General features: G+C 43.5%; 1 protein-coding gene across 1 annotated transcript in view; it reads right to left on the bottom strand.

Annotated features, from left to right (window-relative positions):
• Nucleotides 1–25260, bottom strand: part of SFMBT2 (Scm like with four mbt domains 2) — an 81192-nt gene that overhangs the window by 39100 nt on the left and 16832 nt on the right. The window contains exons 5-8 of the mRNA XM_081330670.1: nucleotides 22226–22314; nucleotides 20916–21162; nucleotides 17842–17939; nucleotides 16944–17045 (exon numbers count right to left, since the gene is read on the bottom strand). Coding sequence (XP_081186796.1) covers nucleotides 16944–17045; nucleotides 17842–17939; nucleotides 20916–21162; nucleotides 22226–22314 — 536 coding nt within the window. The remainder of the gene's footprint in view (nucleotides 1–16943; nucleotides 17046–17841; nucleotides 17940–20915; nucleotides 21163–22225; nucleotides 22315–25260) is intronic.

Here is a 25260-nt window from a genome sequence, read left to right as displayed (position 1 = left end):
TTGATTTTATCTTTTTCTTGGTGGTCTTTTCTAGATAGGTTGTGGGATCTGTATATATAGGTTTGTATGTAGTTTCTTTGAGTAAGTTGGACAGTTTCTCTTCATAGTCTGATGTGTCCATTACCACTGTAGCATTGCCTTTATCTTAGGTTTTGCAATGCTACTTGTTCTTCTTTTGTTAGGTTGCTTTTGGGTGGTTTGCTTGTGCATAGGATGTGGGTGACTTCATGTCTGACTTGGTCTGCTTCATCTGCATTGAGTTTAGTTAAGCTGGTTTCAACTCCACATATGATGGTTTCTGTGGGAATTTTCTTTGGTGCAACAGCGAAGTTGAAACCTTTTGCTAGGACGTTTGTTTCTGCTGTTGTTAGTCTTCTGTGGGAGATGTTATGCACTACTTGTTGTAGATGTTGTTGTGATGTGGTTGTTTGGTTGTTGTAGTTCTCTAATTGTTTGAGTTTCTTTGAATGTCTGTTGTTTTTATAGATGGTCTCTGTTTCTGCTCTCCAAACCGCCAGTTGTTTCACTTTGTCCCATAGTATCGGGTGAATAATGTTGCTGAGTTTGAGATGTAATGTTAGTAGGTCCTTGTTTGTTTGGTCTAATTGAAATCTTTTATTGTGGAGTTCATTTCTTAGTAATGCCATTTCTGTTCTTCTTAGAATGCGTTTGGTTGAAGTGGTATTGATGTGGAATTTCAATTTGAAACAATTTGGTCTTATATTTTGGTCTCGACATTGGCATAGGAAAGGTATGTCACTTAGTATTCTTGCTCTTCGTACTTCTGACTTTTCGTAAGTCCTGGTTAGTTGGTAGATGTCCTCCCCGTAGAGGTATGATATTTGTTTTCGTAGATTCTCGCGGGTGTCTGTATGTGTAGATCTAGAGTCTCGGGTTTCTTCCCGCGTTCCTTTCATCTTCAGAAAGTTGTGGCGACGTTTCGACGAAATCCCATCTGTCATCATCAGGCCGGAGTGTTCCTCCTGCTGCTTCCAGGAGCAATGCGTGGTCTGGCTGTTCCTTTCCTTCCAACTGCCGGTGGGGCTGTGTTCTGACTGGGTGGAGGCGTGGCTGCTTTCTGATTGGGTGGGGGTGTCCTCCGACTGGGTGGAGGCGTGGTTGTCTTCTGATTGAGTGGAGGCGTGGCTGTCTTCTGATTGGGTGGATGCGTGGTTGTCTTCTGATTGGTTGGAGGCGTGGCTGTCTTCTGATTGGGAGGGGTGTGTTCTGAATGGGTGGGGTTTTTTGTTGTGTTGTAATATCCTGAGTGTTGTGATTTGGTGTCCTGAGGAGTGGGCTGTGTAGTGGCCTCCAGAGCTTTGGTTTGGCTCCGAGTTCGAGGACCTGCTATGTATCTCTGGTATGGGTCAGTCAGGTTCGTGTGAGCGTTCTTCTGCTTGGGTGATGGCACTTTTGCTTGACTTGTTCTGTCTTCTGTGTGGGAGAGTTTTTGTTCTGGGTGTGGATGAGTCTTGCTGGGGCTGGTGGCATTTGGGGTTGTTTGTTGGTTTTTTAAATCCTTGTTTGCTGAAATTCGTTTCTCTATCAATGCTGGTTTCCAAATGGCATGTAAGCGGGAGGTGTCGTCTCGCTTGTTCATACTGTCTGGGTGTTTTTCTATTTCAATGGCTTCTCTGATTATTCTGCTATTGAGATGTTCTATTTTGGCGATTGTTTTTGTACCTTCAAAATTGATGTTGTGTCCCGTAGTGTTTATGTGTTGTACTAGTGAAGATGTGTGATCTTTCTTCTGTACTGAGTTCTTATGTTCTTCTACACGTACCTCTATTCTTCTGTTAGTCTGTCCGATGTATGTTGCTGGACAGGAGGCGCATGGGATTTGGTATATGCCCTGGTTTTCCAGTTCTATTTTGTCTTTGGGATTTCTCAGGATGGTTGATATCTTTCTGTCAGTGTTAAATGCGGTTTTGATGTTATGTTTGCGTAGTACTTTACTGATTTTGTCGGTTGTTCCTTTTATGTAGGGCAAGATGGCTCGTCCGTTGTTCTGTTCTTCTTCTTGGATGTTTTTCTGTTTCGGAGTCCCCTGCTGAATCATATTGGTGATTTTGTTTTTTTGGAACTTGTTTGCTGTCAATATGTCTGTCAGGGTGTGTAGTTCTGTTTGTATATGTGTTTCATCTGCAAGGCGTCTGGTTCTTGTTATTAGTGTTTTGGCTACTGAATTTATTTGTGCTGGGTGATGATGTGATTGCGCATTGAGGTAACGGTTGGTGTGTGTTTTCTTTCGGTAGACTGTGTGTCCTAGGGTGCCGTTTTGTTTTTTGTATATAAGTACATCCAGGAAAGGTAACTGGTTGTTTGTTTCAATCTCCATGGTGAATTTTATTTTGGGATGTAGGCTGTTCAGGTGTGTTAGGAAGTTTTCTAGCTCCTTTCTTCCATGGGGCCAGATCACGAAGGTGTCATCCACATATCTGAGCCACAGTTTTGGTTTGTTTGTAGTCTTTTCCAGAGCGTTAGTTTCAAATTCTTCCATGAAAAGGTTGGCGATAACTGGTGATAGAGGGGATCCCATTGGTGCGCCTTCTATTTGTTTGTATCTCTGGCCTCTGTGTATGAAGTATGTGTTTGATAAGCAGTGTTCTGCTAGTTCTATAATATGGTTTGGTGGTTGGTATTTGCTTCTTATTGTTGATAGAGCTTCTTGGACTGGCACCTGGGTGAATAGTGATACCACATCGAAGCTGACTAGCATGTCTTTTTGGTCTATCTGTAGATTTTTCACTAATTCTATAAAGTGGTATGAGTTTTGGACATATGAAGCTGCCATTTCTGCTTGAGGTTGTAATTGTTTTGCTAGGTATTTAGCTAAGTTTTGTAGTGGTGAGCCTATAGAACTTACTATGGGTCTTAGTGGGATTCCATCTTTGTGTATTTTGGGGAGGCCATATAGTTTTGGGCATCTGGATGACTTCTCCCTAGGAATGATTGTTTGTTGGATTTCTTGGCTTATAGAAGTTGATTTTATCTTTTTCTTGGTGGTCTTTTCTAGATAGGTTGTGGGATCTGTATATATAGGTTTGTATGTAGTTTCTTTGAGTAAGTTGGACAGTTTCTCTTCATAGTCTGATGTGTCCATTACCACTGTAGCATTGCCTTTATCTGCTGGTAGTATGATTATGCTGTTGTCTTTTCTTAGGTTTTGCAATGCTACTTGTTCTTCTTTTGTTAGGTTGCTTTTGGGTGGTTTGCTTGTGCATAGGATGTGGGTGACTTCATGTCTGACTTGGTCTGCTTCATCTGCATTGAGTTTAGTTAAGCTGGTTTCAACTCCACATATGATGGTTTCTGTGGGAATTTTCTTTGGTGCAACAGCGAAGTTGAAACCTTTTGCTAGGACGTTTGTTTCTGCTGTTGTTAGTCTTCTGTGGGAGATGTTATGCACTACTTGTTGTAGATGTTGTTGTGATGTGGTTGTTTGGTTGTTGTAGTTCTCTAATTGTTTGAGTTTCTTTGAATGTCTGTTGTTTTTATAGATGGTCTCTGTTTCTGCTCTCCAAACCGCCAGTTGTTTCACTTTGTCCCATAGTATCGGGTGAATAATGTTGCTGAGTTTGAGATGTAATGTTAGTAGGTCCTTGTTTGTTTGGTCTAATTGAAATCTTTTATTGTGGAGTTCATTTCTTAGTAATGCCATTTCTGTTCTTCTTAGAATGCGTTTGGTTGAAGTGGTATTGATGTGGAATTTCAATTTGAAACAATTTGGTCTTATATTTTGGTCTCGACATTGGCATAGGAAAGGTATGTCACTTAGTATTCTTGCTCTTCGTACTTCTGACTTTTCGTAAGTCCTGGTTAGTTGGTAGATGTCCTCCCCGTAGAGGTATGATATTTGTTTTCGTAGATTCTCGCGGGTGTCTGTATGTGTAGATCTAGAGTCTCGGGTTTCTTCCCGCGTTCCTTTCATCTTCAGAAAGTTGTGGCGACGTTTCGACGAAATCCCATCCGTCATCATCAGGCCGGAGTGTTCCTCCTGCTGCTTCCAGGAGCAATGCGTGGTCTGGCTGTTCCTTTCCTTCCAACTGCCGGTGGGGCTGTGTTCTGACTGGGTGGAGGCGTGGCTGCTTTCTGATTGGGTGGGGGTGTCCTCCGACTGGGTGGAGGCGTGGTTGTCTTCTGATTGAGTGGAGGCGTGGCTGTCTTCTGATTGGGTGGATGCGTGGTTGTCTTCTGATTGGTTGGAGGCGTGGCTGTCTTCTGATTGGGAGGGGTGTGTTCTGAATGGGTGGGGTTTTTTGTTGTGTTGTAATATCCTGAGTGTTGTGATTTGGTGTCCTGAGGAGTGGGCTGTGTAGTGGCCTCCAGAGCTTTGGTTTGGCTCCGAGTTCGAGGACCTGCTATGTATCTCTGGTATGGGTCAGTCAGGTTCGTGTGAGCGTTCTTCTGCTTGGGTGATGGCACTTTTGCTTGACTTGTTCTGTCTTCTGTGTGGGAGAGTTTTTGTTCTGGGTGTGGATGAGTCTTGCTGGGGCTGGTGGCATTTGGGGTTGTTTGTTGGTTTTTTAAATCCTTGTTTGCTGAAATTCGTTTCTCTATCAATGCTGGTTTCCAAATGGCATGTAAGCGGGAGGTGTCGTCTCGCTTGTTCATACTGTCTGGGTGTTTTTCTATTTCAATGGCTTCTCTGATTATTCTGCTATTGAGATGTTCTATTTTGGCGATTGTTTTTGTACCTTCAAAATTGATGTTGTGTCCCGTAGTGTTTATGTGTTGTACTAGTGAAGATGTGTGATCTTTCTTCTGTACTGAGTTCTTATGTTCTTCTACACGTACCTCTATTCTTCTGTTAGTCTGTCCGATGTATGTTGCTGGACAGGAGGCGCATGGGATTTGGTATATGCCCTGGTTTTCCAGTTCTATTTTGTCTTTGGGATTTCTCAGGATGGTTGATATCTTTCTGTCAGTGTTAAATGCGGTTTTGATGTTATGTTTGCGTAGTACTTTACTGATTTTGTCGGTTGTTCCTTTTATGTAGGGCAAGATGGCTCGTCCGTTGTTCTGTTCTTCTTCTTGGATGTTTTTCTGTTTCGGAGTCCCCTGCTGAATCATATTGGTGATTTTGTTTTTTTGGAACTTGTTTGCTGTCAATATGTCTGTCAGGGTGTGTAGTTCTGTTTGTATATGTGTTTCATCTGCAAGGCGTCTGGTTCTTGTTATTAGTGTTTTGGCTACTGAATTTATTTGTGCTGGGTGATGATGTGATTGCGCATTGAGGTAACGGTTGGTGTGTGTTTTCTTTCGGTAGACTGTGTGTCCTAGGGTGCCGTTTTGTTTTTTGTATATAAGTACATCCAGGAAAGGTAACTGGTTGTTTGTTTCAATCTCCATGGTGAATTTTATTTTGGGATGTAGGCTGTTCAGGTGTGTTAGGAAGTTTTCTAGCTCCTTTCTTCCATGGGGCCAGATCACGAAGGTGTCATCCACATATCTGAGCCACAGTTTTGGTTTGTTTGTAGTCTTTTCCAGAGCGTTAGTTTCAAATTCTTCCATGAAAAGGTTGGCGATAACTGGTGATAGAGGGGATCCCATTGGTGCGCCTTCTATTTGTTTGTATCTCTGGCCTCTGTGTATGAAGTATGTGTTTGATAAGCAGTGTTCTGCTAGTTCTATAATATGGTTTGGTGGTTGGTATTTGCTTCTTATTGTTGATAGAGCTTCTTGGACTGGCACCTGGGTGAATAGTGATACCACATCGAAGCTGACTAGCAAGTCTTTTTGGTCTATCTGTAGATTTTTCACTAATTCTATAAAGTGGTATGAGTTTTGGACATATGAAGCTGCCATTTCTGCTTGAGGTTGTAATTGTTTTGCTAGGTATTTAGCTAAGTTTTGTAGTGGTGAGCCTATAGAACTTACTATGGGTCTTAGTGGGATTCCATCTTTGTGTATTTTGGGGAGGCCATATAGTTTTGGGCATCTGGATGACTTCTCCCTAGGAATGATTGTTTGTTGGATTTCTTGGCTTATAGAAGTTGATTTTATCTTTTTCTTGGTGGTCTTTTCTAGATAGGTTGTGGGATCTGTATATATAGGTTTGTATGTAGTTTCTTTGAGTAAGTTGGACAGTTTCTCTTCATAGTCTGATGTGTCCATTACCACTGTAGCATTGCCTTTATCTGCTGGTAGTATGATTATGCTGTTGTCTTTTCTTAGGTTTTGCAATGCTACTTGTTCTTCTTTTGTTAGGTTGCTTTTGGGTGGTTTGCTTGTGCATAGGATGTGGGTGACTTCATGTCTGACTTGGTCTGCTTCATCTGCATTGAGTTTAGTTAAGCTGGTTTCAACTCCACATATGATGGTTTCTGTGGGAATTTTCTTTGGTGCAACAGCGAAGTTGAAACCTTTTGCTAGGACGTTTGTTTCTGCTGTTGTTAGTCTTCTGTGGGAGATGTTATGCACTACTTGTTGTAGATGTTGTTGTGATGTGGTTGTTTGGTTGTTGTAGTTCTCTAATTGTTTGAGTTTCTTTGAATGTCTGTTGTTTTTATAGATGGTCTCTGTTTCTGCTCTCCAAACCGCCAGTTGTTTCACTTTGTCCCATAGTATCGGGTGAATAATGTTGCTGAGTTTGAGATGTAATGTTAGTAGGTCCTTGTTTGTTTGGTCTAATTGAAATCTTTTATTGTGGAGTTCATTTCTTAGTAATGCCATTTCTGTTCTTCTTAGAATGCGTTTGGTTGAAGTGGTATTGATGTGGAATTTCAATTTGAAACAATTTGGTCTTATATTTTGGTCTCGACATTGGCATAGGAAAGGTATGTCACTTAGTATTCTTGCTCTTCGTACTTCTGACTTTTCGTAAGTCCTGGTTAGTTGGTAGATGTCCTCCCCGTAGAGGTATGATATTTGTTTTCGTAGATTCTCGCGGGTGTCTGTATGTGTAGATCTAGAGTCTCGGGTTTCTTCCCGCGTTCCTTTCATCTTCAGAAAGTTGTGGCGACGTTTCGACGAAATCCCATCCGTCATCATCAGGCCGGAGTGTTCCTCCTGCTGCTTCCAGGAGCAATGCGTGGTCTGGCTGTTCCTTTCCTTCCAACTGCCGGTGGGGCTGTGTTCTGACTGGGTGGAGGCGTGGCTGCTTTCTGATTGGGTGGGGGTGTCCTCCGACTGGGTGGAGGCGTGGTTGTCTTCTGATTGAGTGGAGGCGTGGCTGTCTTCTGATTGGGTGGATGCGTGGTTGTCTTCTGATTGGTTGGAGGCGTGGCTGTCTTCTGATTGGGAGGGGTGTGTTCTGAATGGGTGGGGTTTTTTGTTGTGTTGTAATATCCTGAGTGTTGTGATTTGGTGTCCTGAGGAGTGGGCTGTGTAGTGGCCTCCAGAGCTTTGGTTTGGCTCCGAGTTCGAGGACCTGCTATGTATCTCTGGTATGGGTCAGTCAGGTTCGTGTGAGCGTTCTTCTGCTTGGGTGATGGCACTTTTGCTTGACTTGTTCTGTCTTCTGTGTGGGAGAGTTTTTGTTCTGGGTGTGGATGAGTCTTGCTGGGGCTGGTGGCATTTGGGGTTGTTTGTTGGTTTTTTAAATCCTTGTTTGCTGAAATTCGTTTCTCTATCAATGCTGGTTTCCAAATGGCATGTAAGCGGGAGGTGTCGTCTCGCTTGTTCATACTGTCTGGGTGTTTTTCTATTTCAATGGCTTCTCTGATTATTCTGCTATTGAGATGTTCTATTTTGGCGATTGTTTTTGTACCTTCAAAATTGATGTTGTGTCCCGTAGTGTTTATGTGTTGTACTAGTGAAGATGTGTGATCTTTCTTCTGTACTGAGTTCTTATGTTCTTCTACACGTACCTCTATTCTTCTGTTAGTCTGTCCGATGTATGTTGCTGGACAGGAGGCGCATGGGATTTGGTATATGCCCTGGTTTTCCAGTTCTATTTTGTCTTTGGGATTTCTCAGGATGGTTGATATCTTTCTGTCAGTGTTAAATGCGGTTTTGATGTTATGTTTGCGTAGTACTTTACTGATTTTGTCGGTTGTTCCTTTTATGTAGGGCAAGATGGCTCGTCCGTTGTTCTGTTCTTCTTCTTGGATGTTTTTCTGTTTCGGAGTCCCCTGCTGAATCATATTGGTGATTTTGTTTTTTGGGAACTTGTTTGCTGTCAATATGTCTGTCAGGGTGTGTAGTTCTGTTTGTATATGTGTTTCATCTGCAAGGCGTCTGGTTCTTGTTATTAGTGTTTTGGCTACTGAATTTATTTGTGCTGGGTGATGATGTGATTGCGCATTGAGGTAACGGTTGGTGTGTGTTTTCTTTCGGTAGACTGTGTGTCCTAGGGTGCCGTTTTGTTTTTTGTATATAAGTACATCCAGGAAAGGTAACTGGTTGTTTGTTTCAATCTCCATGGTGAATTTTATTTTGGGATGTAGGCTGTTCAGGTGTGTTAGGAAGTTTTCTAGCTCCTTTCTTCCATGGGGCCAGATCACGAAGGTGTCATCCACATATCTGAGCCACAGTTTTGGTTTGTTTGTAGTCTTTTCCAGAGCGTTAGTTTCAAATTCTTCCATGAAAAGGTTGGCGATAACTGGTGATAGAGGGGATCCCATTGGTGCGCCTTCTATTTGTTTGTATCTCTGGCCTCTGTGTATGAAGTATGTGTTTGATAAGCAGTGTTCTGCTAGTTCTATAATATGGTTTGGTGGTTGGTATTTGCTTCTTATTGTTGATAGAGCTTCTTGGACTGGCACCTGGGTGAATAGTGATACCACATCGAAGCTGACTAGCAAGTCTTTTTGGTCTATCTGTAGATTTCTAGCTAACAAACCAAAACTGTGGCTCAGATATGTGGATGACACCTTCGTGATCTGGCCCCATGGAAGAAAGGAGCTAGAAAACTTCCTAACACACCTGAACAGCCTACATCCCAAAATAAAATTCACCATGGAGATTGAAACAAACAACCAGTTACCTTTCCTGGATGTACTTATATACAAAAAACAAAACGGCACCCTAGGACACACAGTCTACCGAAAGAAAACACACACCAACCGTTACCTCAATGCGCAATCACATCATCACCCAGCACAAATAAATTCAGTAGCCAAAACACTAATAACAAGAACCAGACGCCTTGCAGATGAAACACATATACAAACAGAACTACACACCCTGACAGACATATTGACAGCAAACAAGTTCCCAAAAAACAAAATCACCAATATGATTCAGCAGGGGACTCCGAAACAGAAAAACATCCAAGAAGAAGAACAGAACAACGGACGAGCCATCTTGCCCTACATAAAAGGAACAACCGACAAAATCAGTAAAGTACTACGCAAACATAACATCAAAACCGCATTTAACACTGACAGAAAGATATCAACCATCCTGAGAAATCCCAAAGACAAAATAGAACTGGAAAACCAGGGCATATACCAAATCCCATGCGCCTCCTGTCCAGCAACATACATCGGACAGACTAACAGAAGAATAGAGGTACGTGTAGAAGAACATAAGAACTCAGTACAGAAGAAAGATCACACATCTTCACTAGTACAACACATAAACACTACGGGACACAACATCAATTTTGAAGGTACAAAAACAATCGCCAAAATAGAACATCTCAATAGCAGAATAATCAGAGAAGCCATTGAAATAGAAAAACACCCAGACAGTATGAACAAGCGAGACGACACCTCCCGCTTACATGCCATTTGGAAACCAGCATTGATAGAGAAACGAATTTCAGCAAACAAGGATTTAAAAAACCAACAAACAACCCCAAATGCCACCAGCCCCAGCAAGACTCATCCACACCCAGAACAAAAACTCTCCCACACAGAAGACAGAACAAGTCAAGCAAAAGTGCCATCACCCAAGCAGAAGAACGCTCACACGAACCTGACTGACCCATACCAGAGATACATAGCAGGTCCTCGAACTCGGAGCCAAACCAAAGCTCTGGAGGCCACTACACAGCCCACTCCTCAGGACACCAAATCACAACACTCAGGATATTACAACACAACAAAAAACCCCACCCATTCAGAACACACCCCTCCCAATCAGAAGACAGCCACGCCTCCAACCAATCAGAAGACAACCACGCATCCACCCAATCAGAAGACAGCCACGCCTCCACTCAATCAGAAGACAACCACGCCTCCACCCAGTCGGAGGACACCCCCACCCAATCAGAAAGCAGCCACGCCTCCACCCAGTCAGAACACAGCCCCACCGGCAGTTGGAAGGAAAGGAACAGCCAGACCACGCATTGCTCCTGGAAGCAGCAGGAGGAACACTCCGGCCTGATGATGACGGATGGGATTTCGTCGAAACGTCGCCACAACTTTCTGAAGATGAAAGGAACGCGGGAAGAAACCCGAGACTCTAGATCTACACATACAGACACCCGCGAGAATCTACGAAAACAAATATCATAACTCTACGGGGAGGACATCTACCAACTAACCAGGACTTACGAAAAGTCAGAAGTACGAAGAGCAAGAATACTAAGTGACATACCTTTCCTATGCCAATGTCGAGACCAAAATATAAGACCAAATTGTTTCAAATTGAAATTCCACATCAATACCACTTCAACCAAACGCATTCTAAGAAGAACAGAAATGGCATTACTAAGAAATGAACTCCACAATAAAAGATTTCAATTAGACCAAACAAACAAGGACCTACTAACATTACATCTCAAACTCAGCAACATTATTCACCCGATACTATGGGACAAAGTGAAACAACTGGCGGTTTGGAGAGCAGAAACAGAGACCATCTATAAAAACAACAGACATTCAAAGAAACTCAAACAATTAGAGAACTACAACAACCAAACAACCACATCACAACAACATCTACAACAAGTAGTGCATAACATCTCCCACAGAAGACTAACAACAGCAGAAACAAACGTCCTAGCAAAAGGTTTCAACTTCGCTGTTGCACCAAAGAAAATTCCCACAGAAACCATCATATGTGGAGTTGAAACCAGCTTAACTAAACTCAATGCAGATGAAGCAGACCAAGTCAGACATGAAGTCACCCACATCCTATGCACAAGCAAACCACCCAAAAGCAACCTAACAAAAGAAGAACAAGTAGCATTGCAAAACCTAAGATAAAGGCAATGCTACAGTGGTAATGGACACATCAGACTATGAAGAGAAACTGTCCAACTTACTCAAAGAAACTACATACAAACCTATATATACAGATCCCACAACCTATCTAGAAAAGACCACCAAGAAAAAGATAAAATCAACTTCTATAAGCCAAGAAATCCAACAAACAATCATTCCTAGGGAGAAGTCATCCAGATGCCCAAAACTATATGGCCTCCCCAAAATACACAAAGATGGAATCCCACTAAGACCCATAGTAAGTTCTATAGGCTCACCACTACAAAACTTAGCTAAATACCTAGCAAAACAATTACAACCTCAAGCAGAAATGGCAGCTTCATATGTCCAAAACTCATACCACTTTATAGAATTAGTGAAAAATCTACAGATAGACCAAAAAGACTTGCTAGTCAGCTTCGATGTGGTATCACTATTCACCCAGGTGCCAGTCCAAGAAGCTCTATCAACAATAAGAAGCAAATACCAACCACCAAACCATATTATAGAACTAGCAGAACACTGCTTATCAAACACATACTTCATACACAGAGGCCAGAGATACAAACAAATAGAAGGCGCACCAATGGGATCCCCTCTATCACCAGTTATCGCCAACCTTTTCATGGAAGAATTTGAAACTAACGCTCTGGAAAAGACTACAAACAAACCAAAACTGTGGCTCAGATATGTGGATGACACCTTCGTGATCTGGCCCCATGGAAGAAAGGAGCTAGAAAACTTCCTAACACACCTGAACAGCCTACATCCCAAAATAAAATTCACCATGGAGATTGAAACAAACAACCAGTTACCTTTCCTGGATGTACTTATATACAAAAAACAAAACGGCACCCTAGGACACACAGTCTACCGAAAGAAAACACACACCAACCGTTACCTCAATGCGCAATCACATCATCACCCAGCACAAATAAATTCAGTAGCCAAAACACTAATAACAAGAACCAGACGCCTTGCAGATGAAACACATATACAAACAGAACTACACACCCTGACAGACATATTGACAGCAAACAAGTTCCAAAAAAACAAAATCACCAATATGATTCAGCAGGGGACTCCGAAACAGAAAAACATCCAAGAAGAAGAACAGAACAACGGACGAGCCATCTTGCCCTACATAAAAGGAACAACCGACAAAATCAGTAAAGTACTACGCAAACATAACATCAAAACCGCATTTAACACTGACAGAAAGATATCAACCATCCTGAGAAATCCCAAAGACAAAATAGAACTGGAAAACCAGGGCATATACCAAATCCCATGCGCCTCCTGTCCAGCAACATACATCGGACAGACTAACAGAAGAATAGAGGTACGTGTAGAAGAACATAAGAACTCAGTACAGAAGAAAGATCACACATCTTCACTAGTACAACACATAAACACTACGGGACACAACATCAATTTTGAAGGTACAAAAACAATCGCCAAAATAGAACATCTCAATAGCAGAATAATCAGAGAAGCCATTGAAATAGAAAAACACCCAGACAGTATGAACAAGCGAGACGACACCTCCCGCTTACATGCCATTTGGAAACCAGCATTGATAGAGAAACGAATTTCAGCAAACAAGGATTTAAAAAACCAACAAACAACCCCAAATGCCACCAGCCCCAGCAAGACTCATCCACACCCAGAACAAAAACTCTCCCACACAGAAGACAGAACAAGTCAAGCAAAAGTGCCATCACCCAAGCAGAAGAACGCTCACACGAACCTGACTGACCCATACCAGAGATACATAGCAGGTCCTCGAACTCGGAGCCAAACCAAAGCTCTGGAGGCCACTACACAGCCCACTCCTCAGGACACCAAATCACAACACTCAGGATATTACAACACAACAAAAAACCCCACCCATTCAGAACACACCCCTCCCAATCAGAAGACAGCCACGCCTCCAACCAATCAGAAGACAACCACGCATCCACCCAATCAGAAGACAGCCACGCCTCCACTCAATCAGAAGACAACCACGCCTCCACCCAGTCGGAGGACACCCCCACCCAATCAGAAAGCAGCCACGCCTCCACCCAGTCAGAACACAGCCCCACCGGCAGTTGGAAGGAAAGGAACAGCCAGACCACGCATTGCTCCTGGAAGCAGCAGGAGGAACACTCCGGCCTGATGATGACGGATGGGATTTCGTCGAAACGTCGCCACAACTTTCTGAAGATGAAAGGAACGCGGGAAGAAACCCGAGACTCTAGATCTACACATACAGACACCCGCGAGAATCTACAAAAACAAATATCATACCTCTACGGGGAGGACATCTACCAACTAACCAGGACTTACGAAAAGTCAGAAGTACGAAGAGCAAGAATACTAAGTGACATACCTTTCCTATGCCAATGTCGAGACCAAAATATAAGACCAAATTGTTTCAAATTGAAATTCCACATCAATACCACTTCAACCAAACGCATTCTAAGAAGAACAGAAATGGCATTACTAAGAAATGAACTCCACAATAAAAGATTTCAATTAGACCAAACAAACAAGGACCTACTAACATTACATCTCAAACTCAGCAACATTATTCACCCGATACTATGGGACAAAGTGAAACAACTGGCGGTTTGGAGAGCAGAAACAGAGACCATCTATAAAAACAACAGACATTCAAAGAAACTCAAACAATTAGAGAACTACAACAACCAAACAACCACATCACAACAACATCTACAACAAGTAGTGCATAACATCTCCCACAGAAGACTAACAACAGCAGAAACAAACGTCCTAGCAAAAGGTTTCAACTTCGCTGTTGCACCAAAGAAAATTCCCACAGAAACCATCATATGTGGAGTTGAAACCAGCTTAACTAAACTCAATGCAGATGAAGCAGACCAAGTCAGACATGAAGTCACCCACATCCTATGCACAAGCAAACCACCCAAAAGCAACCTAACAAAAGAAGAACAAGTAGCATTGCAAAACCTAAGATAAAGGCAATGCTACAGTGGTAATGGACACATCAGACTATGAAGAGAAACTGTCCAACTTACTCAAAGAAACTACATACAAACCTATATATACAGATCCCACAACCTATCTAGAAAAGACCACCAAGAAAAAGATAAAATCAACTTCTATAAGCCAAGAAATCCAACAAACAATCATTCCTAGGGAGAAGTCATCCAGATGCCCAAAACTATATGGCCTCCCCAAAATACACAAAGATGGAATCCCACTAAGACCCATAGTAAGTTCTATAGGCTCACCACTACAAAACTTAGCTAAATACCTAGCAAAACAATTACAACCTCAAGCAGAAATGGCAGCTTCATATGTCCAAAACTCATACCACTTTATAGAATTAGTGAAAAATCTACAGATAGACCAAAAAGACTTGCTAGTCAGCTTCGATGTGGTATCACTATTCACCCAGGTGCCAGTCCAAGAAGCTCTATCAACAATAAGAAGCAAATACCAACCACCAAACCATATTATAGAACTAGCAGAACACTGCTTATCAAACACATACTTCATACACAGAGGCCAGAGATACAAACAAATAGAAGGCGCACCAATGGGATCCCCTCTATCACCAGTTATCGCCAACCTTTTCATGGAAGAATTTGAAACTAACGCTCTGGAAAAGACTACAAACAAACCAAAACTGTGGCTCAGATATGTGGATGACACCTTCGTGATCTGGCCCCATGGAAGAAAGGAGCTAGAAAACTTCCTAACACACCTGAACAGCCTACATCCCAAAATAAAATTCACCATGGAGATTGAAACAAACAACCAGTTACCTTTCCTGGATGTACTTATATACAAAAAACAAAACGGCACCCTAGGACACACAGTCTACCGAAAGAAAACACACACCAACCGTTACCTCAATGCGCAATCACATCATCACCCAGCACAAATAAATTCAGTAGCCAAAACACTAATAACAAGAACCAGACGCCTTGCAGATGAAACACATATACAAACAGAACTACACACCCTGACAGACATATTGACAGCAAACAAGTTCCAAAAAAACAAAATCACCAATATGATTCAGCAGGGGACTCCGAAACAGAAAAACATCCAAGAAGAAGAACAGAACAACGGACGAGCCATCTTGCCCTACATAAAAGGAACAACCGACAAAATCAGTAAAGTACTACGCAAACATAACATCAAAACCGCATTTAACACTGACAGAAAGATATCAACCATCCTGAGAAATCCCAAAGACAAAATAGAACTGGAAAACCAGGGCATATACCAAATCCCATGCGCCTCCTGTCCAGCAACATACATCGGACAGACTAACAGAAGAATAGAGGTACGTGTAGAAGAACATAAGAACTCAGTACAGAAGAAAGATCACACATCTTCACTAGTACAACACATAAACACTACGGGACACAACATCAATTTTGAAGGTACAAAAACAATCGCCAAAATAGAACATCTCAATAGCAGAATAATCAGAGAAGCCATTGAAATAGAAAAACACCCAGACAGTATGAACAAGCGAGACGACACCTCCCGCTTACATGCCATTTGGAAACCAGCATTGATAGAGAAACGAATTTCAGCAAACAAGGATTTAAAAAACCAACAAACAACCCCAAATGCCACCAGCCCCAGCAAGACTCATCCACACCCAGAACAAAAACTCTCCCACACAGAAGACAGAACAAGTCAAGCAAAAGTGCCATCACCCAAGCAGAAGAACGCTCACACGAACCTGACTGACCCATACCAGAGATACATAGCAGGTCCTCGAACTCGGAGCCAAACCAAAGCTCTGGAGGCCACTACACAGCCCACTCCTCAGGACACCAAATCACAACACTCAGGATATTACAACACAACAAAAAACCCCACCCATTCAGAACACACCCCTCCCAATCAGAAGACAGCCACGCCTCCAACCAATCAGAAGACAACCACGCATCCACCCAATCAGAAGACAGCCATGCCTCCACTCAATCAGAAGACAACCACGCCTCCACCCAGTCGGAGGACACCCCCACCCAATCAGAAAGCAGCCACGCCTCCACCCAGTCAGAACACAGCCCCACCGGCAGTTGGAAGGAAAGGAACAGCCAGACCACGCATTGCTCCTGGAAGCAGCAGGAGGAACACTCCGGCCTGATGATGACGGATGGGATTTCGTCGAAACGTCGCCACAACTTTCTGAAGATGAAAGGAACGCGGGAAGAAACCCGAGACTCTAGATCTACACATATATATATATATATATATATATATATATATATATATATATATATATATATATATATATATATATATATATATATATATATATATATATATATATATATATATATATATATATATGTGTGTGTGTGTGTGTGTGTGTGTGTGTGTGTGTGTGTGTTTGTGTGTGTGTGTGTGTGTGTGTATGTATGTGTGTATTTCTTTTAATTCTTTGTTAGCAAAACCAAAAGATTTACACAAATATGAGCTGTCACTGCTGTGACTACTGTCTGTGGATGGCCTTGGGTTAGGCTGAAACAGGAAATAAGATTTGTCATGTATGTGTATGTATGTATATGTGTGTGTGTGTGTGTGTGTGTGTGTGTGTGTGTGTATTTCTTTTAATTCTTTGTTAGCAAAACCAAAAGATTTACACAAATATGAGCTGTCACTGCTGTGACTACTGTCTGTGGATGGCCTTGGGTTAGGCTGAAACAGGAAATAAGATTTGTCCCATGTTTGGAGCCTAGCAAGGTAATCTAAATGTTGGAGCATTCCTAGGAAACCTCAAACCCTCATGCTTTACCTCAGCTGCAAAAGAACTGATTTTAATTCTCAATTCCATTTTGGTGTCCTCACCTTGGTTATAGTAGCTGGGCAAATCGTGGCTGGTTCCCGTTGATCCACCGCTTCCAGCTTCATCCCGACTGTAAACGAGTGCTCCCTCAGATCGGCGTGATCCTGGGAAAGAGATGTTGAGAACTTTGGCCTCATGGCCAAGATGTTTGGTCCATCCTGCCAGAGATAGTCCTCGACTTACTACTACTCTGTGCATTAACGATTCACCTGTAGAGAAGGCTACCAGCATCAAATTCCTGGGTGTGCAGCTGACAAGTAGGCTGGCTTCATTAGACCAGAAGTGTCCAACCTTGGCACCTTTAAGACCTGTGAACTTCAACTCCCAGAATTCCCCAGCCAGCATGAGTTGAAGTTCACGTGTCTTAAAGGTGCCAAGGTTGGACCCCCTGTGTGTGTGAGAGAGGGGGGGGGAGAAAAAGAGAGGGAGGGAGGGAGGGAAAGAATGAGGGAGAGAGAAGGACGGAGGGAGAGAGAGGAGGGAAAGAGTGGGAGGGAGGGAAAGAGCGAGAGAGAGGGAGAGGGAGGAAAAGAGTGGGAGAGGGAAGGAGGGAGGGAAAGAGTGAGAGAGAGAGGAGGGAGAGAGAGGGAAGGAGGAAGTGGGTGGGAGAGAGGAAGAGACAGAGAGAGGGAGGGAAAGAGTGAGAGAGGGAGGGAGAAAGGGGGAGGGAGAGACAGAGAGAGGGAGGGAAAGAACGAGAGGGAGGGAGGGAGGGAAGGAGGAAGACAGAGAGAAGAAAACAAAACTTTAAGAAGGAATATCTACCATTCCCAGTGCTAAATTATCCCTGGCTAGATTCAAATCTGAAAAGCAAAGGAGGATGGCAGGGCAGCCATTTAAATGGCTCAAAGGAGAAATAATGGTTTACTACAAAGAAATCAGGGTTTTATTAAGGTTTACCTTAAAGACTTCCATGGGAAGGGAATGTTTCTCTGCCTCGGTCAGAGCTGTGGTTAGGGCTGTCCGCCATTCAGACGTGGTCTTCAGAGAAGAGATTTCTGCAGAAAAAAGCCCGGGAAATCCCGCAACCGATTAAGCTGGCTGCACACATTCAACGATCCTGCATGCGGATAACAGGCGGTCCTCGACTTACGACCACAACTGAACCCAAAATATCTGTTGCTAAGTGAGACCTTTGTTCAGTGAGTTTTGCCCCGTTTTACGACCTTGCCTGCCACAGCTCTTAAACGAACCGCTGCAGTTGTTCAGTTAGGAATACGGTTGTTAAATGAATCCGGCTTCCCCACGGACTTTGCTTTGTCAGAAGGTCGCAAAAGGGGATCCCGTGATCCCGGGACACACAATATGAGTGGGTTGCCAAGCGTCTGAATTTTGATCCCATGACCCCTGGGGATGCTGCAACGGTCACAAAGCGTGAAAAACAGTCTTAAGTCACTTTTTTTCAGTGCCGGTGTAAGTTCGGTCACTAAATGAACTACTGTAAATCGAGGACCGCCTGTATTAAATCTTTACATTTGCACTTTTCCCAAATATCTGGCTATAGCGTTTCTTTTGAACTGAACAAAGTTTGTGGAGTTTAAACTGGGCGGTGGGGTGGGGCGGCGTTCCCTGTAGCATTTTAAGCAAAACTATTTAGACATTGTCTCCTTCGCTCAGTTGATGCCGTCACTCCTCCAAGCCACGTCCAGAAAAGCACGGGGAAAGTGAAGGGGGTCATTTGATTTGAGGAAGCCTGGCTTAACTCTGCAGAGAAAGAGAAGTCAATTTAATTGTTAATGAAGACAAAAAGCTCAGACGCCTGGCACCACGTTGGCTTTCTTGCAGCAGCTCCGAAGAAGCTCCTTCGGTGAGAAAAAAAAAAACCGGGGATCCCTCAGCTGCAGCTATAATCTGGCTGGTTTCATAGCAGTGTTTCTCAATTTTTTTTTAAAAAAAGGGTGAACTACAACTCCCAGGATTCCCCAGCCAGCCAGCCTGATGTCAAAAACAGGGGAAAGGAAACTTGGCAAAGCAAAGTCACCGCATTTTAAAATCCATGTTGTAGACAGGAGGCAGCTGTCTAAAATAAGGTTAGGGCAGGGGTAGGCAACCTCGGCTCTTTTATGACTCATGGACTTCAACTCCCAGAATTCAGCTGACTCAGGAATTCTGGGAGTTGAAGTCCATGAGTCATAAAAGAGCTGAGGTTGCCTACCCCTGGGTTAGGGAAGTAAAAGCTCCCTTGAATCAAGTTTGTCTCTTCATTTTATTTTATTTTAAAATAAGACTTTATTAAGTTTCAAAAGAAGATCGATGGCCACACGAAGAGATTCATCTGTTTCTTCCAGGAAAATCATAGCCCCTCCACACATCCCACTGTTTAATCCAGCTTAGCTTTTCAAGATCTGCCAAAGACATGCAGATGTTTTTGCTGTAAATCAGGGGTCTTCCACACATGCCTGGCTGAGGAATTCTGGGAGTTGAAGTCCACAAGTCATAAAAGGCCCAGGTTTGAAGACCTCTGGTCTGGATCCAAGCCTGCAGTTCCATCAAAATGGCCAACTGAGGAATTCTGGGAGTTGAAGTCCACAAGTCATAAAAGGGCCAGGTTTGAAGACCCCTGCCTTAAATGAAGATTCCTTTGAGCTAAGTTGGCTCCTGTTGACTTTGAGACACTTCAAGTTTGTTTTCTGAGCAACAGTAGTCTTTTTTCTAGGGTGGAGTGGATTTTGTTCCGTTTTTCTGTGCGTGCTTTTTCATTTCCAATCTAGCATCCACCCAGCCTGAGATTGCCTTGGCCTCCACTCACTTCTGACCTCATTTAGCTTTTCTCAAGATGAACCAAATGACATTAACACCTTGGATGGATGGATGGATGGATGGGTAGGTGCAGGGCTTTTTTTCTCATAGAACGCTCAGAACGGAGTTCCGGCACCTTTTTTGGATGGAACCTTGTAGGGTAGGCAAGGCGGGTTGTATGACATGTGTGAGTTCCGGCACCTTTTTCTTTCACAAAAAAAGCACTGGTTAGGTGGATGGACAGACGGGTGAGTGGATGGGTGGATGCAAGATTGATGGATGTGTGGATAGATAGATGAATGGTTGGTTGGTTGGTTGGTTGGAAGGAAGGAAGGAAGGATGTAAGTAAGTATGGATGTATGGTTAGACGGATGGCTGGGTGCAAGAGATGGATATGTGGATAGATAGATGGTTGGTTGGTTAGATGGAATGGAATGGAATGGAATGGAATGGAAGGGAAGGGAAGGGAAGGGAAGGGAAGGGAAGGGAGGAAGGAAGGAAGGAAGGAAGGAAGGAAGGAAGGAAGGAAGGAAGGAAGGAAGGAAGGAAGGAAGGAAGGAAGGATCAATCAATGGAAGCATGGATGTATGGTTGGTTAGACTGGTGGGTGGGTGGGTGGATGGGTGGAAAGATGGGTGCATGCAAGATAGATGGATGTGTGGATAGATAGATGGTTGACTGGCTAGATGGATGGATGGATGGGAGTATGGATGCATGTTGGTAAGATGGATTGCTGGATGGAAGATTGGGTAGATGGATGTAGGGTTGCATGGATGGATGAATGAATGGCTGGTTAGATGGAAGGAAGGATAAATGGATGGATTTATGCATGCATGGAATCATGGATGCATATTGGTTAGGTGCATGGATAGTTGGACGGAAGGTTGGATTTATGCATGGATGGATGGAAAGATGGATGGATGGATGGATTTATACAGTACATAAGTGGATGGATGGAAGGATGGATGCATTTATGGATAGATGGATGGTCTGATTAATGCATGGATGGATTTATGCATAGATGGATGGATGGATGATTGGTTAGATGGATGGATGAATTTATGGATGGATGGAATGGACTAATTAATGAATGGATGGATTTATGCACAGATGGATGGATGGAATGGACTAATTAATGAATGGATGGATTTATTCATAGTTGGATGGATGGTTGGTTAGATGGATAGATGGATACCTGGGTAGATGACAGGTGAATGGATAGTACTTTCTAGTACCTGCAGGTGGTTCCAGCTGGTATTTATTCTCCTGACACCAGCCCACCGGTCGAAGTCTACAATCCAAGTAAAACAGCCACTGGTCGTAAGACTCTGTTTCCTCCAATCCTGCATAGCGAAGGCGCAATCTTCCGCCGACATTCTCCACCACGCTCACTACCCAGAACTGAAAGGGACTCTGGCCATCCTGTAGCTCTATTAAGGAACCCACCGTAATGAGGTCTACAGCATTTTTCCCTCGCAGAGGCTGTTTGAACAGAAGCAAAACTCCTTCTTTTAAACTTCATGGAACAACTCCTCTTAGCAAAATACTTAGAAAATCACCAAAATTTCCGTCTACCCACACTCCTAGGAAATCATTTTTCCTCTGTCCTCCATGCTACACTTGCCATCCCATTTGCCTCCTCATTTTATTCCTGTTAGGCATTAATTATAGTAAGATAGGCGGCCAATAAATTTAATAATCAATAAATTTAAAAAAAATCCTTCTAGAAAAACAAGAAACCATTTCTCCATAATCATTCATCTCCAACCTGATTTTTATATATATATATATATTTGGGTAGACCGGGTGCTTAGGAAAAAACACCAAATATATATATATATGCACTTAACTGTCTTGCTTAGCAACAAAAATTTGGGACTCAGTTGTGGCTGTAGGCCGAAGACCACCTGTAGGAGCAAATATTCCTTTCTTCATTTTCTGCCGAGTTTGAAACAGGAAGTGGCACACCTAAACAATACCGTAAACCAGGGGTCTTCAAACTTGGCCCTTTTATGACTTGTGGACTTCAACTCCCAGAATTCCTCAGCCAGCGTACCTGCCTGAAGAATTCTGGAAGTTGAAGTCCACAAGTCATAAAAGGGCCAAGTTTGAAGACCCCTGCCTTATACCATTGCAGACAAATGGCTGTCCAGCCTCTTCTTTAAAAACTCCATTGTTGGAGCACCCACAACGTCTGGAGGCAGGTTGTTCCGCTGATTAATTGTCCTAATAATCAGGAAATTTCTCTTTTGTTCTAGGTTGCTTCTCTCTTTGGTTACTTTCCATCCCTTGCTTCTTTGTCCTGCCTTCAGGTGCTTTGGAGAATAGGTTAACCTCTCTCTTCTTTATGGCAACCCCTTAAGACAAGGGTTTTCAAACTTGGCCCTTTTATGACTTGTGGACTTCAACTCCCAGAATTCCTCAGCCAGCGTGCCTGGCTGAGGAATTCTGGGAGTTGAAGTCCACAAGTTATAAAAGGGCCACGTTTGAAGACCCCTGCCATAAACACAGCAGGAGATGAGAACAGAAATTAGCCAATACCTACACCTTCTAGTAATTTTGCAGGCACCGTTCGTGAGCCCGTCAAATCACGTATGAGGAACTCCGTCCAGTCCGAGTATTTCTCTTTGATAGCTTGAAAACAGAACAGGAAGTATGCGATTACTTGGAGGACACGATAGCCTCTTTCTTCGTGTAGCTGAAGAGGCTGCATCCTAGCGGAGGAAGAGGCAACACAGCCCAGGCATTGCGTGTGAGAGAAAGAGGGCGAGGACACTCTCTCCCCAATCGTTCCCAGAGGATGTTGTAGATGCAGAGAATAACAGAGCCTTTCAGCTTGGCAAAAGTTTGCCTGTAGGGTGTGAAACAGTAAAGAATTGAGCTTGGAAGAATCGCAACGTGTGTCCTTCTTGATTTTGGGCCCATTGCTTCCTAAACAGATTCGGGGCAATGATTTCTCACCGTCTGGATTCTGCGAACCTAATATTATAGCCACAAATTGCATTTGCATTTTGAACGATACTATCGTGGTGACTCATGAAGTATTCGTTAGTTTTCAATTTATGATGTACCAGGACACCCAGAGCCTTCCTTGACTGCTAAAGTCAAGTTTCTCTTATACTGTATTATGCTAAGGCCTTCCTTCCTTCCTTCCTTCCTTCCTTCCTTCCTTCCTTCCTTCCATCCTTCCTTCCTTCCTCAACTTTTCCTTCCTTCCTTCCTTCCTTCCTTCCTTCCTTCCTTCCTTCCTTCCTTCCTTCCTTCCTCAACTTTTCCTTCCTTCCTTCCTTCCTTCCTCCCTCCCTCCCTCCCTCCCTCCCTTCTTCTCTGCTTCCCCCCCTCCCTCTCTCCTTTCCTTCCTTCTTTCCTTCCCTCCAATCCCTCCCTCCCTTTCTTCTTTCCTTCCCTCCCTTCCTTCTAATCCTCCCTTCCTTTCTTGTAGAAGATTTACTATACTGACTCTGTTTTGGCAGCTTTGTTTTTTTAACGTCTTTTACAAGGAAAGCTCACTCATCTCTGAGCCCCAATCTTTGGGGCAGTGGTGGCGAACCTATGGCACGCGGGCCAGAGGCGGCACTCAGAGCCCTCTCTGTTGGCACGCGCGCCACCGCCGCCAGCAGTAGGTCCATCAGGCCGCCACCGCCGCCCGGAGCAGGAGCCCCGCCCAGCACAAAGGAGGCAAAACGGACGACTAACAAGCTCAAGTAGAGGTGGTAGAGCAGAGGTCACCAACCATTGTCGATTGGTGGACTGGAAGAAAAGGGAGGGGGAAGCATTTTATATGCGTGCATGCGCTCACGGGGCCCCGAGCACGCACGCACGCACTGCAAATGGGGTGGAGCTAGCGCCTGCGTGATACTCACTAGCCCTGCCCCGTTCTTGTGTGGTGCGGTGCCTTGTATCTGCACCCTGCGGTGCGGCGGCGGCCGTTTTTTGCACCTTGCATCACGGTGGCCCATTTTTGCGCCTCCCTGCCCACCCACCCCCCAGGGCACCGCAGTGCTGATAAGTGGGTTTTGGGTTGCCGTTTGGGCACTCGGTCTCTAAAAGGTTCACCATCACTGCTTTGGGGTATCTTCTAAGTACCCTTCCTGGCTGCTGTCCCAAAATAGCCCTGTGAATCCAGCTTTTTCCAAAGGGATCCAATTGATTTCCTTAACCCAGATTTATTGCAAAATAAATCTCTCCATTCACCAGGGGGCGGAGGAGAAAGAGACAATTTTCATCAAATTACACAAGGCAAACAAAGCTTTCAGTAGCTGAACTCTAATAGAGGCCATAGAAAACAGAGAAAGGGACTCAGCTCAAAATGCAACACACACACACACACACACACACACACACACACACACAAATACACAGCCCAAGTCTCAAGGTTGCTTAGAGAAGTTGATAAAATTAGCTGCGTTTAAGTCCTGTAAACAAACCCTCTTAGCTGTTTCTCTTATGACTAACTTGTCTGCCACTGAAAAACCCCTGTGTTCGCACAAAATTGGTATTCATTAAATCTTCCATAAATTTCCACTCGGCATTTCAACGCACTCAAAATATTATTTAGAAATAGTTATGGGCCATTAGCTTGCTTCTTGCCGCCTGAAGCCAATTGTACATTTTCTTGCTATTATTTGCTTTGCCCACAGGTTATTTGGAGGTTGCTAGGAAACCAGAAGCATTTCTGAAAGAAAGTAAAATAAAAATGGAATTTTAAAAAGGCCCAGATGGATTGCCGAACATTTCATAAGGGAAACCAAGGCTGGTCCACACTTTGATATTATGGGGTAAAGCCACATGCTTGAAATGGGAGATGCAAGTCTAGTGAAACATAATGGGAGAAAACAAATTAAAAGACGGAAATGAGTGGGATAAGGTAGGAAAGATGTACTTTTATATTGCCTGGATAGAACACTGAGACATCTGACTTTTAAAAACTTAAAAAGTCAATAGATTCTAAATATGTCTGGCTACAATACCCAGAATTCCAAATCTCTTTATCACCAGGACTAGAAACTTAATAAATTAATAACCTTGACAATCGGGAGGCACTGCTTGACTGGCTTCCTCCTTTGTGGGTCTCCCCAGATGTAGGTAGGCAGATGTTTTTCTATAGCAGGGGTCTTCAAACTTGGCCCTTTTATGACTTGTGGACTTCAACTCCCAGAATTCCTAAGCCAACGTGCCTGGCTGAGGAATTCTGGGAGTTGAAGTCCACAAGTTATAAAAGGGCCAAGTTTGAAGATCCCTGCTTTTTTCGTTTAGGACCGGGGTCTCCAGACTTGGCAACTTTAAGACATGTGGACTTCAACTCCCAGAATTCCAAGTGCCAGCAGGTTCCTAACTTAGCAATTGGATGGCTGGATGGAGAATTCTAGGAGCCAAAATCCACAAGTCTTAAAGTTGTCTAGTTTGGAAAGCCCCGGTCCAGGAGAACCACCATCCTGGATCAAGTCACACCATCCAGATTTGAGATCCATTCATAAACGACCTCCGGCTTTTAAGATTGGAAAGAACTTTGATCAAGCTCCTTTGTCACCATGAGGTTCACCACCAACTGGCAAGGGATCTGAGAATCAAATAGCAGTT

The sequence above is a fragment of the Vipera berus genome (assembly GCF_964194415.1).
Source record: "Vipera berus genome assembly, chromosome: 6".
NCBI lineage: Eukaryota > Metazoa > Chordata > Lepidosauria > Squamata > Viperidae > Vipera > Vipera berus.
This window is presented reverse-complemented; position numbering and strand designations above follow the sequence as displayed.